The sequence below is a fragment of the Salvelinus sp. IW2-2015 genome, unplaced genomic scaffold, assembly GCF_002910315.2.
Source record: "Salvelinus sp. IW2-2015 unplaced genomic scaffold, ASM291031v2 Un_scaffold1427, whole genome shotgun sequence".
NCBI classification, from domain to species: Eukaryota; Metazoa; Chordata; class Actinopteri; order Salmoniformes; family Salmonidae; genus Salvelinus; species Salvelinus sp. IW2-2015.
In genome coordinates this window covers 64,668-83,185 of record NW_019942901.1, presented here as the reverse complement: position 1 = coordinate 83,185, position 18,518 = coordinate 64,668, and the positions used below count along the sequence as shown (strand labels likewise).

Below are 18,518 nucleotides of genomic sequence, written 5' to 3'. Positions count from 1 at the left end.
GGGTGATGATGTCCTGTGACAGTAGATGATGGTGCTGGTAGGTCAAAATTAAAATCATGGAATGGGGGAGTGGTATATTGTATAACTTAAATGTATGCCTTGATTCAGACATAGATCTCTCTGTTCAATACTACTTTAGCTTCTATTTCTTGGCCAGTTGTCTGGGACAGGGGAGGTTGTCTGGGACAGGGGAGGTTGTCTGGGACAGGGGAGGTTGTCTGGGACAGGGGAGGTTGTCTGGGACAGGGGAGGTTGTAAGGGACAGGGGAGGTTGTCTGGGACAGGGGAGGTTGTCTGGGACAGGGGAGGTTGTCTGGGACAGGGGAGGTTGTAAGGGACAGGGGAGGTTGTTGGGGTGTGGGGTACACCCACACCAGACTCCATGTCATCAGATAAGACCTTGTGTTCCTCTGTTCCTCTGTCATAGCTTCTCTTAATCAAGCTCAGACTCCATGTCATTAGATAAGACCTTGTGTTTCTCTGTTCCTCTGTCATAGCCTGTCTTTCACACAGGTTCATGTTCCTCTTCTTGTTTGTCGTTGTCCCTCTTCAGTCTCGTTCAGTCTATTGTTTTCATCCCTTGCCGCTGCTTGAAAGGACTTCTTCCCTTCTCTCACTCCCTGACTGCTCTCAAGGACCTCAAGGGGGACTAGACCCCTGCTTGTTTTACATTTGTATACACGGGGCATGTCGTCTGCTCTGTAACAAAATTGCATCTTGAATTCATATGCGTGACTCATCGCAAAAATACTATGCATAATTATGCATAAAAATGACCAAATGTAAACATTTGTATCTAGGGTATGGTGGCCATTGGCTCAACTTACCCCAAGGTAAACATTGTGACCCCGCTACAAGGAGGCAGTGTGCATGGCTTACCTCCTCACGCCATTTGCACACACTGTATATAGACTTTTTCTACTGTATTATTGACTGTATTTTTGTTTATTCCATGTGTAACTCTGTGTTGTTGTTTGTGCCACACTGCTTTGCTTTATCTTGGCCAGGTCGCAGTTGTAAATGAGAACTTGTTCTCAACTAGCTACCTGGTTAAATAAAGGTGAAATAAATCAAATAAAAAAACAATTCTCATGTATTTTTCAGCAGTGCAGCAGGTTGGATTAAATAACACCCTAATTAGCAGAAGCAGCAGCTCGTGTGTATTGTCGACTGTGAGGTAGAAACAGAACAGTCAATAGCTTTCTCCCTGCCTGGGGGCATTACAGCACTATTACTACCAGTATGTTGTCCTGACCATCTTCATGGACAGAATGATGCCTTTATCCACATGCACACTGGACAAACACACAGACAGACAGACAGAATGATCCCTTTATCCACATGCACACTGGACAACCGCACAGACAGACAGAATGAAATAGACAAACAAACACAGACACAGCTAAGGTGAGAGGAGAGCCAGGAAGAGGTCAATAAAGAGATTCTCTGCCGCCCTCTGCTGACGGCATGTTGTAGACAGACGTCAACATGTAAGTGTCTGGATTTCAACTAGCTATTATTTTATTGCATTTTTCATTGTGTGTTTTTGAGCTTAAGTAAGATGGCACCGACAGACATGGCAGCTCTGCTTCTAACTCTTAAGCAACTTTGCAGAATTTATTTTTTGTGTGCGTTATTTCTTACATTATTAGCCCAGAACGTTTTTTGTGTTATTACATACAGCCGGAAATAACTTTTGGATATCAGAGCGGCGGTAACTCACCAGCATTACGACCAGGAATACAACTTTCCTAGATTGGATCTTTTGTTTGCACCTCCCAGGGCGATTGAACTTATCCCAGAGGCTCCAAGATGCCACCGGCAGAGAAAAGGTATTCGGAGTGGACTTCTAGTTTGACTCAGGAGGCAGGATGGTCCTTCCGAGTATATTACTCGCTAATGTTCAGTCTCTGGACAATAAAGTAGACGAGCTCATGGCGAGGATCTCCTTCCAGAGAGACATCAGGGACTGTAACATACTCTGTTTCACGGAATCATGGCTCTCTCCGAATATACTGTCCCCGTCCACACAGCCAGCTGGGTTCTCAGAAGAAGGGCATGGTGTATGTTTCATGATTAACTACTCAGTGTGATTGTGGTAACATACATTAACTCAAGTCCTTTTGTTCACCTAACCTAGAATAGCTCACAATCAAATGCTGACTGTATTACCTCCCAAGTGAATTCTCTTCGGTTAGTCACAGCAGTGTACATTCCCCCTCAAGCCGATACCCCGACGGCCCTCAAGGAACTACACTGGACTTTATGTAAACTGTAAACCACACATCCATTTATTTATTGTAGCTGGAGATTTTAACAATAGCAAATTTGAGGAAAACGCTACTGAACTTCTATCAACACATTGACTGTAGTACTCGTGCTGGGAAAACACTCGACAACTGCTATTCTCTCTTCCGGGATGCCTACAAGGCCCTCCCTTCGGCAAATCAGATCACAACTCCCTTTTGCTCCTCCCTTCCTATAGGCAGAAACTCAAACAGGAAGTACCCGTGCTAAGATCTATTCAACGCTGGTCTGACCAATCGGAATCCATGCAAGATTGTTTTGATCACGCGGACTGGGATTTGTTCCGGGTAGCCTCGGAGAATAACATTGATGTATACACGGACACGGTGACTGAGTTCATCAGGAAGTGTATAGAGGATGTTGTTCCCACTGTGACTATTAAAACCTACCCAAACCAGAGACCGTGGACAGATGGCAGCACTCGCACTAAACTGAAAGCGCCTACCACCACATTTAACCATGGCAAGATGACTGGGAATATGGTTGAATACAAACAGTGTAGTTATTCAGTCCGTAACGCAATCAAACAGGCAAAATGTCAGTACAGAGACAAAGTGGAGTCGCAATTAATGGCTCAGATGCAAGAGGTATGTAGCAGGGTCTACAGACAATCACAGACTACAAAGGGAAAACCAGCCACGTCGCGGACACCGATGTCTTGCTCCCAGACAAGCTAAACTCCTTCTTCGCCCGTTTTGAGGTTAACACAGTGCCACCGACGCGGCCCGCTCCCAAGGACTGTGGGCTCTCATTCTCCGTGGCCGACGTCAGTAAGAGAGTTTAGCGTGTTAACCCTCGCAAGGCTGCCAGGCCAGACGGCATCCCTAGCCGCGTCCTCAGAGCATGTGCAAACCAGCTGGCTGGAGTGTTTATGGACATATTCAATCTCTCCCTATCCCATTCTGCTGTCCCCACGTGCTTCAATATAGCCACCATTGTTCCTGTACTCAAGAAAGCAAAGATAACTGAACTAAATGACTATCGCCCCGTAGCACTCACTTCTGTCATTATGAAGTGCTTTGAGAGGCTAGTTAAGGATCATATCACCTCTACCTTACCTGACACCCTAGACCCACATCCATTTGCATATCACCCCAATAGATCTACAGACAATGAAATGGCCATTGCACTGCACATTGTCCTATCCAATCTGGAATATCTAGATAGGACAAGAGGAATATCGATGTAAGAATGTTGTTCATTGAGTATAGCACAGCCTCCAAAACCATAGTACCATCCAAGCTCATCATTAAGCTTGAGGCCCTGGGTCTGAACCCCGCTCTGTGCAACTGGGTCCTGGACTTCCTGACAGGACGCCCCCAGGTGGTGAAGGTTGTAAACAACATCTTGACTTCACTGATTCTCAACACAGGGGCCCCACAAGGGTGCGTGCTCAGCCCCCTCCTGTTCACCCATGACTGCATGGCCACGCACGCCTCCAACTCAATCATCAAGTTTGCAGATGACACAATAGTGGTAGGCCTGATTATCAACAATGACGAGACAGCCTACAGGGAGGAGGTGAGGGCCGTGGCGGAGTGGTGCCAGGAAAATAACCTCTCCCTCAATAAAATGAAGGAGCTGATCGTGGACTTCAGGAAACAGCAGAAGGAGCACCCCCCTATCCACATCAACAGAACCGCAGTGGAGAAGGTGGAAAGCTTCAAGTTCCTCGGCGTACACATCACTGACGATCTGAAATGGTCCACCCACACAGACAGTGTGGTGAAGAAGGCGCAACAGTGCCTCTTCAACCTCAGGAGGCTAAAGAATTTTGGCTTGGCCCCTAAAACCCTCACAAACTGTTACAGATGCACAATTGAGAGCATCCTGTCGGGCTGTATCACCGCCTGTTACGGCAACTGTATCGCCCGCATCCACAGGGCTTTCCAGAGGGTGGTGCGGTCTACCCAACGCATCACCGGGGGCACACTGCCTGCCCTCCAAGACACCTACAGCACCCGATGTCACAGGAACGCCAAAAATACTTTTTTAAATTTTAAATTATTATTTATTTAACCTTTATGTAACTAGGCAAGTCAGTTAAGAACAAATTCTTATTTACAATGACGGCCAAACCCGGACAACGCTGGGCCAATTGTGCACCGCCCAATGGGACTCCCAGTCACGGCCGGTTGCGATACAGCCTTGAATCGAACCAGAGTGTCTGTAGTGACGCCTCAAGCACTGAGATGCAGTGTCTTAGAKCGCTGCGCCACTTGGGAGCCAAAAAGAAAATCATCAATGACATCAACCACCCGAGCCACGGCCTGTTCACCCCGCTATCATCCAGAAGGCGAGGTCCGTAGAGGAGCATCAAAGCTGGGACCGAGAGACTGAAAAGCAGCTTCTATCTCCAGGCCATCAGACCTTGAGACCTGTTAAATAGCCATCACTAGTCGGCTACCATCCGGTTACTCAACCCTGCACCTTACAGGCTGCTGCCCTATATACAGACATGGAATCCCTGGTCACATTAATAATGGAACACTAGTCACTTTAATAATGTTTACATACCGTATTCTATTCTACTGTATTTTAGTCAATGCCACTCTGACATTGCTCGTCCTAATATTTATCAATTTTTTAATTCCATCATTTTACTTTTAGATGTGTGTATTGCTGTGATTTGTTAGATATTACTGCACTGTTGGAGCTAGGAACACAAGCATTTCACTACACCCACAATAACACTTGCTTTGATTGATTTAACATTTGATTTGATTTGACCCATCCAAACTACGCATTATTGAGGAAGTGCCATTTGAGACGATTCCTCCGCCGCAGTTAAAACAACACAGACTCATTAAGAACTATACTGTTATTTCAGACGGAAGTGAATATTTATGGAGAGGTTGATGAGAGGAGGAAGACTGGATGACTGACTGAGCAAGAGGGAGCTCTGAATAGAGGATGCACTGATTAGATGTGAGTGGCAGGTGGGGGGAGGGATTAGATGGCAGGTAAATTGGGGAGGAAAAAGTGAATTGAAGTCTCTGAAGATTGGATCAGGCCAGTGTGATTATGCTGACTGGAGGGTGGATGTGAGATGGTCTGGGGAGGAAGCCATCGGATGTGGTTGTGTGTGTGTGGGGGCGGGGGGGGTTGCCTGTGGTCAGAACGCCTCGTTAAAGTTGAATGATCCAGTAAGAGGTTTGGAGACGTTAGAACTCTTAAGGGGACTGCTCACATGAATAATGCAGCCTAATCAGCCTCACTCAGAAGCACACACAAGACCGTAGACCTCCCACAACCCCCTCATACCGTAGACCTGAGACTTCCCACAACCCCCTCATTACCGTAATACTCCCACAACCCCCTCATACCGTAACCTCCCACAACCCCTTCAAACCGTAACCTGAGACCTCCCACAACCCCCTCCATACCATAGACCTAGACTTCCACCACAACCCCCTCATACCGTTAGACCTCCCACAACCCCCTCATACCGTAGACCTGAGACCTCCCACAACCCCCGCATACCAGCTAGACCTAGACCTCCACAACCGCCTCCCAAACCGTAGACCTACCACAACCCCCTCATACCATAGATCCTGAGACTCTCCCACAACCCCCTCAAACCGTTAGACCTGAGAATCCTCCCACGAACAACCCCTCATACCGTAACCTGAGACCTCCCACAACCCCCTCAAACCGATAGACCTCCCACAACCCCCTCATACCATGACCTGAACCTCCCACAACCCCCTCAAACCGATAGAACAACCTTGAGACCTCCCACAACCCCCTTCAAACCGTAGACCCGAACCTCCACAACCCTCATACCCTAGACCTGAGACCCTCCCACAACCCCCTCAAACGCGTAGACCGTCCCACAACACCCTCATTACCGTAGACTGAGACCTTCCCACAACCCCCTCAAACCGTAGACAAGAGACCTCCCACAACCCCCTCAAACCGTAGACCTCCCACAACACCCTCATACCGTAGACCTGAGACCTCCCACAACCCCCTCATACCGTAGACAAGAGACCTCTCATTACCAACACATCAAACGTTTGAGTGGTAGGCCTCGAGCAATTGACTGGAGACCAAAGTCGAAGAGTGAAGTTGGGGGGGAGGTGCATCTGCGACAGCCGGAAGTCCAACAGCAAGGCTCAGATCAACGTGGCAGCGTTGCCATGGTTTTATAAAACTGTTTCTTCATAACGTTGAAATAAACACGTCACCAAGCCCCATACCCACTCAGACTGAAACCATGTGTGTACAAACAATTAGTGCGAGAGAACATCAAATATCACATTTATGTGTATATATATATCCGCTGTATAGGCGACATGAATCGCTGCAAAGTTGGTTCCAGTTCAGTCATTTCTTTGGTCACGTTCGCGTGGGTCAAACAAAAACGCCTTAATGATTGGTTGACATTAGAGCCTCCCACAATGCAGGCGATGGCTGTGGGATGAATGTGATCTAGAGCAAAGTGCAGAAACATGCAGTCGACTGCAGTCAAAACGTCATGACTTTTGATCATGTTCACGAAGTCGACATGTAGACGCAAACCTGCCGATTTTTACCCCGATAATGCAACACAAAGTGATCCGCTCGAACGCAGATTCCAAGTTGTAAACACGGGCATCTTTCTAGAACTCTTGACTTTCTGACCTGAAGATCACTGACGTCAGGATTTGACCTCGTTTTTTTGCGAGTTCCCATGGTGCTTTCAGGACAACTGGGAACTCTGGAAAATACAACATCTAATCCTGACGTCAGTGATCTTCAGGTCGGAGCTCTAGAAAGAGGCCCGAGTTCCAAAATTCTGAATTCTGAGTTTGATGACCATTCAAAAAAAACTATTGGAGCTCAACCCCCCTCTCCCCCCCAAGTTTCCCAGTTGTCTTGAACGCACTTTAGTCGGAGATATCCGAGTTCCCAGTTGTTTTGAACACCTCACCAGTTGTGTTGAAAACACCATTAGTGTGACACAATATGACAAAAAAAAAAAAGTTTTATCCCATACTGAGACAACATTCACTTTGACATCGTCCACTGTAACATTAAGCATTGATGTGACATTGAACATTTTGGCACCACTTATTGTGACATCATTATGAATCTGACATCACTCATTGTGACATCACTTAGACATTGATCATTGTGACGTCATTATGATTCACATTGTAACATCCATATAAATTGATTCCATTTCTATGACTCCCTGCTTAAATAAAGGTTCATCATTCCACATATTGTGACATCCCACATTGTGACCAAAACACACAGGTAAATGCATAGAGTTTATTTAGAATGATAGCGAATGGTGATGAGTGATATATGGTTTGCAGCTCAAGTTAGTACATATCCTAACAGCAAGTGGAGGGAGGAGGTTGGAATATAAGAATCTATTTCATCATAAGTCAATCACATGAGACTCAGCAAACCTTCATGTGAACTACTGCAACAGAAATCATGACCTGTGTGATGTCATCTGTCTAAATCCATCAATCTAGGAGCCAAAGACCCCTCAACACAACCACATCACCCCTATTCATCTGACTGGAAACAACGTCCCTGCCTGGACACCCACCCCAAGAAAACAACAGCATGTCATGACACAGATACACTTCAACATAAGATACAAGTTAAACCATACTGCCAATCTAGTTCAATTCAGACATTTATAGCAATTACAGGTGCTGTGATAAATCAGATTTATAGCAATTACAGGTGCTGTGATAAATCAGATTTATAGCAATTACAGGTGCTGTGATAAATCAGATTTATAGCAATTACAGGTGCTGTGATTATTCAGATTTATAGCAATTACAGGTGCTGTGATAAATCAGATTTATAGCAATTACAGGTGCTGTGATAATTCTTCCCATTTTACTCAACTATGTAATCTCAAAGAGGGAAATGTAAAAGCCAAAGATGGAACTTCATCTTTAAACATGATCTCTTTAAGTTGTATTGCAATTGTAATATTCAAATCCTTTCACAAATACACACGTACTTTCACAATATTCCTCAACACCCTAAAAATGACCCAAATCAAAGGAAACCAAACACCCCTCTTGTCAATCAGTTCTTCATTCATCAAAATCACTTGTTTAATAATATCAGTATAGGAGACTACAGGCTAGGACAGAACATAGCAAAACTAAACATATTGATCCCTTTTGGTACTAGCAAATGGTAAGACACCATTGTTAAGTTCGATTTAAACTTTAATCAATTTCTATCAAATACAGATTCTCAACTTCTCTTAAAAATTATTGTCTTTAGTTAATTAACATTCTTCTTTAACATATCAATGTTAAAGTAGCAGAGGACTATCCAAGACCTTAGACGAATAGTTTACTCTTTAAATCAAAGTTTGACATTTTCACACAACATGGTCTAAGGTGTGACAAAATGTCTGACAAACTTGGTTAAATTCTCTTTCATAAGCAGTTAGTTTCTATGCCTTGACACTGGGGAGAGAGCCTAAGGGGATTTTTCTGACAGCCTGACTAGTCAACATCTATAACTGACTTTTACATTAACCCTAACCTTAACCAAACTCTTAACCTAATTGGAAATTGTAATTTGAGTTTGCATGTCAGCCACTTCCCCTTAGTCTCTCTCTTCCCCCCCCCTCCCCCCCCAGCAGAGAGAAAGCACACCCCATAGTGGGCAAAAGCAGCTACTGGAGAAAATAAAGCTGCTTTTCCAGTCTGTCCTTAGCCTCGCCACGACAACTTGTTGACATCCCTGTTGACATCACTGCCACGTGCTCATCACAGGTTGTCCCCGTTCTCATGGAAACGATGTAGGTGATCCGAGTACCTGGCAGACGGACAAGAGGGGAGGGGATTGAAAGAAGAAGAGATGGATAGAATGAAAGGCAAGCCTAACTGACACCGCTGTTCTGCTCGCGGGGAGGAAGACAGAATGAAGTACTCACTTCTTAGCACAGAAGGCCGAGCAGTCTCGACCGATGCTCTCACTCCAGGCAGTCTTATACAGCACCTGAGAACACAGACAAACACACATTATGACATCAGCACTGACATCTCTGAATAGCCAATGGGCACTGTGGTGGTGGGAGGTGAAAGGTTACATACCAGGAAGACCAGGCAATGCAGGAAGAGGGTGTAAAAGAAAGCAATGGTTCTGGCCATCTTGTTGGAGAGAATACCACGACCCTAAAACACATGGGTGAATTACTACCGTTTGTTCACACATATCTATCTGTGAACGTCAGTTGGCAACCCGTCCCTTTTGGGATTAATTGACGCATAAACAAACATTAGAATAATTCACTGTGGTAATTAAATGATCACTCTTCTTCTGGTGTTCTCTGCAGTGCGCATCGCATAAAGAATAAACAAATGTAAGGTAAAAATCAGTACATAATAGTAAATGATATCCCTAGAGCAGTACAATAATATACATACATACTGTATATATACACATACAGTACATACAGCCCCTGTGTGTGTGTGTGTGTGTGTGTGTGTGTGTGTGTGTGTGTGTGTGAGAGACTCACCAGGCTGAGTGTAACCTTGTCCCAGGGGCTGAGGCTCAGGTATCTGCGCTGGCGTTCCTGTAAACACACATGATGAGTCTCAACAACAACAACAACAACACACACATCACCACATACTGCCCAATACACATCAACACATACTGCCCAATACACATCACCAACATACTGCCCAATACACATCAACCACATACTGCCCAATACAACATCAGCCACATACTGCCCAATACACATCAGCACATACTGCCCAATACACATCACACACATACTGCCAATAAACATCACAACATACTGCCAATACACACTCAGCACATACTGCCAATACACCATCACACACATACTGCCCAATACACATCAACACAATACTCGCCCAATACACATCAGCAACTACTGCCAATACACATCACACATACTGCCCAATCCACAATCACAATACTGCCCAATACACATCAACCACCATACGCCCAACTACACATCACCACATACTGCCAACTAGCACAATCTGCCCTAAAAGTGCCTGTGTGGTTGTCCCTCACCCTCTTGCTGAAGAGAGGCGAAGGGGTCCAGTCTCTCAATACTGGGAGGAGTAACGCACCTACCGTAACGTAGCTCATCACTGCTCCAGCCTATAGGGGAGACAGATTAGTCAGTCAGGAAGTCAGTCCAGCCTGTAGGGGGAGACAGATTGTCAGTCAGGAAGTCAGTCCAGCCTAATAGGGGGAGACAGATTAGTCAGTCAGGAAGTCCAGTCCAGCCTATAGGGGGAAACAGATTAGTCAGTCAGGAGTCAGTCCAGCCTGTAGGGGAAGACAGATTAGTCCAGTCAGGAAGTCAGTCCCAGCCTGGTAGGGGGAGACAGATCAGTCAGTCACAGGAAGTCAGTCCAGCCTGTAAGGGGAGACAGATCAGTCAGTCAGGAAGTCAGTCCAGCTGTAGGGGGAGACAGATTAGTCAGTCAGGAAGTCAGTCCAGCCTGTAGGGGGAGACAGATCAGTCAGTCAGGAAGTCAGTCCAGCCTGTAGGGGGAGACAGATACGTCAGTCAGGAAGTCAGTCAAAAGAAAACAACACTACAACAGAGAGGTCATTCGTCGCAGACCGCAGCAAAATGTTTAGTCTGTTGCAAAAACATTTTGAAACGGAAACCGTTTTCCCCGACACATTCGGCTAAATTAAACAGAATCGGTTGCTTAGCCCAACTACCAACAACCATAAAAAACGCTTTGGTGAAACCTCTGACAGATAATCAAACGAGTCAAGACGTTACTCCTCCCGTTTGGTTCCTAGAGATAAAGGAACCGATTTACGAAGCAAAACGTTTAACACAATAGGCCAAATATTTTTGCTATGATCAGCGACTAATGAATACACCCCTGCTCTTCTGAAGTGATGGGTGGCTGGCAGCTACTCACCCTGCCAGGGTAGCTCTGGAGGAACCTAACTCACCTGCCAGGGTAGCTCTGGAAGGAAACTATCCACCCTGCCAGGGTAGCTCTGGAGGAAACTACTCACCTGCCAGGGTAGCTCTGAAAGAACCTACTCACCCTGCCAGGGTAGCTCTGGAGGAAACTCCTCACCCTGCCAGGGTAGCTCTGGAGGAACCTACTCACCCTGCCAGGGTAGCTCTAAAGAACCTACTCACCCTGCCAGGGTAGCTCTGGAGGATCCTACTCAACCTGCCAGGGTAGCTCTGGAGGAAACCCTACTACCTGACCAGGGTACTCTGAGGAACCTACTCACCTGCCAGGGTAGCTCCTTAGGGAGGAAACTACTCACCCTGCCAGGGTAGCTCTGGAGGAACCTACTCACCCTGCCAGGGTAGCTCTGGAGGAACCTACTCACCCTGCCAGGGTAGCTCTGGAGGAACCTATCACCCTGCCAGGGTAGCTCTGGAGGAACCTACTCACCCTGCCAGGGTAGCTTGGAGAACCTACTCACCCCTCAAGGGATAGCTCTGGAGGAACCTACTCACCCTCGCAAGGGTAGCTCAGGAGGAACCTACTCACCACTGAGGGTAGCTCAGGAGGACACTACTCACCTGCCAAGGTAGCTCTGGAGGAACCTACTCACCCTGCCAGGGTAGCTCTGGGAGAACCTACTCACCCTGCCAGGGTAGCTCTGGAGGAACCTACTCACCCTGCCAGGGTAGCTCTGGAGGAACTTGAGTACTTCTCATAGAGCCTATGATGTGCTCGGCACGCAGGCTGTCCAGCTCACTCTGCAGGGCCTGCATGGTCACCTGCACGGAACGACTCTCCTGGAGGAACAGAGAGAGGAAGGGGGTTAAGAAAGGAGGGTGGAAAGTCAGTGTGTGTGTGTGTGTATATATATACATATATATAATAGAGTGGGACTCACAGCTCCCAGCTCCTGGTTGCGTGAGCGGAACTCTCTCTCTGGCTGGAGATATGGAGAGAGAGAGTCCATCTGGCCTTGAGGCAGCTCCCCCTGGGGGGCCACACCTGGGGGGGGGGGGGGACAGCACTGTTACAGACACACCCCGGCACCGTTACCGACCACACCCCACCGTTATACACACACCTCACACAGACTCATACGACATACCTGTAAACATGGCAGTGGCCTCTCTGATTGGCTCAGGGATGCTGTCAATCATGCTAGTCAGGTCAGACCCCTGGTGGAGAAAACATGAAATCAATATTTATTTAAAGCGCATTTAAATTCTTTACACTAATAAGAACAGATTAGACATGGGGTCATTTGGGGTTCAGGACCCGATTCGGACTTAAGTCAACTTCTCTCGTCTGAATAGGGACCTATGTGCATCCCAGTGATGGGGAGACTAACACCAGGCTGGTGGTGATGTCGCAGGGTCATGGAGGTGAACGACTAACCTCAGCATCAGGGCGTGACAGGGAGGACATGTTCTGGATGCTGCTCAGGTCGTGTTCCAGTTTGAGGATGAGCTCCTTCTGCTCGGCGCTGTTCCGGACCGCAGACGAGAACTCCAGTTGCAGGTCAGCATAGCGTCCTGTGGAGGGAACACGTGGAGACAGAGGACAGCCCGGTTAAACACACATCATTACAGATCATCAGTGCTGAGGCTTACAATGCATTCAATTCCTTTTCAGACACATATAACATCTGTACGTTCTGGTCATATGTAGCTCCTCAGTCAGTCACTTAGCGGGTTCAGACGTCAACAGCCGTGGGTCTCGATTACTCCACGAGACATTTTACCTGGGCTTCTGAAGAACACAGGACGAAACAGGTGCTGAAGAACTTACCAAACACAGGACGAAACAGGTGCTGATGAACACTTACCAAACACAGGACGAAACAGGTGCTTTTGAAGAACACTTACCAAACACAGGACGAAACAGGTTCTGAAGAACACTTACCAACACAGGACGAAACAGGTGCTGATGAACACTTACCAAACACAGGACGAAACAGGTGCTGATGCAACACTTACCAAACACAGGACGAAACAGGTGCTGAAGAACACTTACCAAAAACAGGACGAAACAGGTGCTGATGAACACTTACCAAACACAGGATGAAACAGGTGCTGAAGAATTTACCAAACACAGGACGAAACAGGTTCTTGTCTAAACAAAGTTCTGTCCTAACTGGCTTGTTTGTTAAAAGGACACTTTCAAAGTTAGGCTTCTGCCTAAAATGTCTCTGTGTGTGTCTGTCTGTGTGTGTCTGTCTCTCTCTGTGTGTGTGTGTCTGTCTGTCTCTGTGTCTGTCTCTGTGTGTGTGTGTGTCTGTCTGTCTGTCTGTGTGTCTGTCTCTCTCTGTGTGTGTGTGTGTCTGTCTCTCTGTGTGTGTGTGTGTGTGTCTGTCTCTCTGTGTGTGTGTGTCTCTGTGTGTGTGTGTCTGTCCCTCTCTGTGTGCGATGTCATTAAAAAAAAAAGGTACATTTTTGAACCCTCAAAGATCCAGAATGGGGTGAAAATGTCAGCCATATTGTTCAGGGAGAAATCCAAACCAGTCTGACTGGAACGAATGGCCCTAGAGGTATAATCCTGATTTAACGTTTACATTTTAGTAATTTAGCAGATGCTCTTATCCAGACCGACTTACAGGAACAGTTAGGGGGTTAACTGCCTTACTCAAGGGCATATCGACAGATTTCCCTTTTAGTCTGCTCGGGGATTCGAACCAGCGACCTTTCGGGCTACTGGCCCAACTCTCTTAACCGCTAGGTTACCTGCCGCCCCAGTTAAAAGATGACCCGAGGGAAACGAGGTCAACAAAGTAATTGTAGAGCATCGTGGCGTCACATCCTTCAGTAGGGAATGAGATGGCAGAAACTTCAAACAAAGACAACGCCATCTGTGTTTGTATAAAAGAGATTTACTTCAATTATTACACCTAGAGTGCAAGTGAATAATCCTATTAACAACACTACATGTTTATTACAGTGATATTGCTTCTCCATGTTGTGTAAGGGGCTGTCTTACAGCGCTGAGAACAGACAACATGACAGAAAAATATTCAACGGAAACAAGCAAACCCAAGGCAAGGCCAATGAAAGCAGGTTCAGAAAAATGTTTGGAGCAACCCCAAGTGCTAGCTAGGATCTCCTAGTCATCCTTTTAACAACCATACAAAACACCAACCTGGTCTCAGAGCATTTCGTATTTTTCTGTATGTAAATCCGAGACGCTCCAATTTCGATGATATGTTACGTTTCATATGGTATTAATTTGTGGATGTCCATCCCCCATTTTGTATGATATGTTACGAATTACAATTCGTAATATATATGTTACGAATTTGCAAAAGTACAATGTTACGAATTAACAAAACGCTAAAGTTGTCCGTGATGAGATTCGAACTCGCAACCTTCGGGTTGCTAGACGTTCGCGTTATATGCCCATCTGTAACATATTCGACTCAATGGAGTGTCACGGATTTACGCACAGAATAATACAAAATGCTCTGAGACCGGGTTGAATACACTGAAACACAAACAAGTGACCGGGAATAGGATGAGAAGACTTCAACAACAAATGGTTGCTGACAGAAAATAACAAATTATAACGCTTCACTCTGAACTGACACAAACAAATGATTGGTTCAAGCCACCGAAAGCATATTAAAGCTTTGTGAAGAGGTAAGGATAAACCCCATCTCTTCATTTTGGTTTACAACTTACTCTGTGCTGATCTCAAGAGTGGGAAACGGTGTAGGGAGAATTTGGGTTAGACGTTTCTCACCAAAAGTTCACTTCAACCAAAGTTTCATTTCATCTTAAATGGCTGATATCATATTGATAAGAATATTAAATAGAACGTGGCTTAGCTTGTGAATGATATGTGGATTTTGTGCAGTGATCGGAACAACCTTTTTTTTTTTGGTTGATATTTTAACTTGAAAAATGCTTAATCTCTGTATACAACTGCTTTTTCCATAAAGACCCATTAGTGTGTTCTGGTCAGAAATAATACCAGGAAACAGGAAACGTTCAAGCGGACTTGGTAATCTCATTATGGGAATCCATTGTCCAAACCACAAGTAGCCAGCTAATGACTGGACAGTATGACAATTCAATAAATAGGAAGTCAGTCCAGTGCAGCGTTGGGGGTCAATTCTATTTAAATGACATTTTATTCAGGAAGCATACTGAAATTCCACTTATCTTCGATGCTTTTTCAAATTGGGGAACATTTAGAATTTGGTTTACTTTCTGAATTGACAGGAATTTAAATGGACTTGACTCCAACCCTGGTCCAGTGCCTTTTACTAACTGGGCCATTCTAGCCAGTCTCCTCATCCAGCTACTGACAGAGCAGAGCCAGTAGAGACAGACAAGGTAGAAACAAAATGATTATATTCATATATTATATATATATATGAGAGGTGTGAGTGTCAACTAACAGCCTGAAATAGGAGCGTTCCATGAGGGGCATAGATAGGGGCCCGATAAACACAACATTCTCCAGTGTGATGTGTATTGTGCTGTGAGAAAGAGGAAGTGTGTGTGTGTGTGTGTGTGTGCTGTGTATACCAATGATTCTGAAAGTATTTTCCTTCTTACAAAAATCCACTTCAATAACATGTCTTTTAAAAAGTATTAGAAAACAGAGCATTGTTTTTTCTAGTCCTGATATGGAGTCCAGTGGTGCGGTCCAGACCGCCTCTACAACCACATACACTAACAACTACTACTACTTCAATAGAACGAACAATAACAATGTTTTACAACTTCAGGAGACTTTAACATGACATACAGTCTGTTGCATCTGTACAGCGTTTTATACGACAGTGTATAGAATCATCTGATTTAGCTTTATAGAAAAATATCTGTGGATGGAAAATTCCTGAATTCCCCTCCCTCCCTCCCTCCCTCACCAAACAAAATAAACCCAATCAAATTGGACAATAACATCAAATTGTTCAGCAGGTAAAAGCCAGATTAGAATATTTATCACAAAACAACCTTTTCCCATCTTCCCATCAGACACTGCAGGCGGAACCTCGTACAGTCTAATCTGAAAACTCGACTTAGGCTTCCAGAAAGTGACCACCTCCTAGAGGAAACTGACTGTGTAGATAACCAACCCAAAAGACACGTACAACCAAACACACAGCAGATCCCCTTCTACACAGAATCTCTTGAATGCCACCAAACTTGACCCTTTAAATGTTGACAGCAAAGGTGCTGAGAAACACAAATAAGCCCAAAAAAAAGTACCAAAAAAACTAAGATGACAATCGATGCAATTTGTTCCGACAGTCTTCATGAAAAATGATTAGAGAGACCGGTCCATTGGCAGTGGATGAGGAGAGAAGCACAAGATAAATGCCTTTTAGAGACTCGGTGCATTATGTCGAGAACAAGGAGCCGTTTGGAGAACAGCTGTCGGCCCTGGGAAGTGCGGCCAGTCATACAGAGAGTGACGGTCAATCCTGACTGCATCATACTGACAGGACATCTGACCTGACACAGACGGCACCCATTTGGTTTCCGTGACGATATAAACGACTTACTAAATAGGATTCCGTCAGATCATAACAAACATCGATTCGAGATAGAAGTGGACTATGGTAAACTGCACCTACATTACAGACGGTATGAACACCTGTTATAAAGCAGCTGTGATGCTACAATATAGTAATAGTACACTGTGTGTCTGAAATGGTGCTGTATTCAAACCATTTTTAATGGTTCAGGGTTACCAGCCATTGGACATCAGGGAGTAGGGRTACGTTGTAATGAGATGTCGTCATGCAGATGTAGGGAATACCGTAGCACAGTAACCCTGATTCCTTTCTGAAATTGTGATTAATCAAGAAATATATATGGACTTTTGGTTTCTAACCAATGGTGAGAGGTGTGAAATGATGTCAGGAGATTGGCTAAGGAGACGCAGTATAATGAAGGGTTTTGGTTTAGAACCAGGTCCCCTGGGTGCTGCTGGCTAAGTGTTGTCAACAGGCGTTGTAAGTCAAACACAGTATAAAGAAGCAGTGTCGTGCTGGGCTGCAGGTCGTGAGTAAAGAGCCCGTGTTTGGTTTGGAACCACGTGTGAAAGGCATACATTTCCCAGAGTTCCTTGGAGTGCTGAGCTGAACAGGAGGGGCTTGCTTAGCAGCCCCCCAGTCACAATAAGTGCTTGGTGTGTCTATGGATGGGTCTGTTATGGCTGCTATGGAAACGGGCTGCTTCTACCACTGCATAACAACAGTATTACTATATCAGATCAATCAATAACAGTGTTATGATGGATGGATAATGCTTCGGAGCTTGGCGAGGCCATACAGTCTGTAATGTATGGAGCAGACAACATAAGGGACACGACGGATACAACTCTGTAAAAGAACACTTCCTTATTTCCTTAAATATATACTCTTTCAATCTCAATTCGGCAGAGATGATTCTCTGGGCCGAGATCAATCAAGACTAGTTGTCATGAGTCTATTTCCTATCACCAGACACCATTTTGACAAAACATACCGACTAACAGGAAAAATAGACAGCAGCAACAAGGTACAGTGATTCTTCTAAAAGCCCCCTGCTGTACATCAAGGCCCCCTGTATGACTTCACTGCACCGTGTTCTTCAGACAGCGCCGGTGTATGTGGCGGCGGTGTATGTGGCGCCTGTGTATGGGGCGCCTGTGTATGGGGCGCCTGTGTATGAGGCGCCGGTGTATGGGGCGCCGGTGTATGGGGCGCCGGTGTATGGGGCGCCGGTGTATGGGGCGCCGGTGTATGAGGCGCCGGTGTATGGGGCGCCGGTGTATGTGGAGCCTGTGAAAGGGAAAGCATGCTGTTGCCCCAACGAGACACCATAAGACATTGGGAGATATAGATACTCTGATCTAGGAGATAGTGGCAAGAGATACTCTCTGATCTAGGAGATAGTGCCAAGAGATACTTTCCGATCTAGGAGATAGTGCCAAAGAAGATATCTCTCTGATCTAGGAGAATAGTGCAAGAGATACTCTCTGATCTAGGAGAATAGTTGCAAGAGATACTTCTCTGATCTAGAGATAGTGCCAAGAGATACTTTCTGATCTAGTTAAGGGTTTCTTAAAATATAGGTGGGGACCCAAAGCGGGCCCTGGGCAAGTGAGGTGGGTCCCGAATTATGAGAATACATCTATAATCACATACTATTTCTTCTTAATTTGGGTCGTTGTAGGATGATTTTGTTCACGGGAAGATGGTCAATTTCTCATTTGGGTCTTGAGCTGAAAAAGTTTAGAAACCCCTAATCAAATAGATAGTTCTAAGCGATATTC

At 45.5% G+C, this 18,518-nt stretch overlaps 1 protein-coding gene and 1 long non-coding RNA gene across 2 annotated transcripts; both read right to left on the bottom strand.

The window, feature by feature from the left end:
• Positions 1-8,929: 8,929 nt before the first annotated feature.
• Positions 8,930-10,366, bottom strand: LOC112070792 (uncharacterized). The gene is made up of 5 exons (XR_002893971.2): positions 10,333-10,366; positions 9,800-9,856; positions 9,375-9,455; positions 9,215-9,279; positions 8,930-9,096 (listed from the first exon to the last, which is right to left on the bottom strand). It is a non-coding gene; the product is annotated as an uncharacterized lncRNA (long non-coding RNA).
• A 1,557-nt stretch (positions 10,367-11,923) lies between these two features.
• LOC139024370 (protein CASP-like) lies at positions 11,924-18,220 on the bottom strand. Its single transcript, XM_070439128.1, has 4 exons — positions 12,651-18,220; positions 12,361-12,430; positions 12,154-12,257; positions 11,924-12,052 (listed from the first exon to the last, which is right to left on the bottom strand). Exons 1-4 carry the CDS (start codon positions 12,678-12,680, stop codon positions 11,924-11,926), a joined length of 333 nt encoding a protein of 110 aa, XP_070295229.1. The 5' UTR covers positions 12,681-18,220.
• Positions 18,221-18,518: the final 298 nt, after the last annotated feature.

Coding starts and splice junctions, on each gene's coding strand:
- LOC139024370 (XM_070439128.1), bottom strand. CDS start 12,680: ATGTCCTCCCTGTCACGCCCTGATGCTGAG. Junction 12,431..12,650: donor TGTCACGCCCTGATGCTGAG/GTTAGTCGTTCA, acceptor TTTCTCCACCAG/GGGTCTGACCTGACTAGCAT. Junction 12,053..12,153: donor GCAACCAGGAGCTGGGAGCT/GTGAGTCCCACT, acceptor CTGTTCCTCCAG/GAGAGTCGTTCCGTGCAGGT.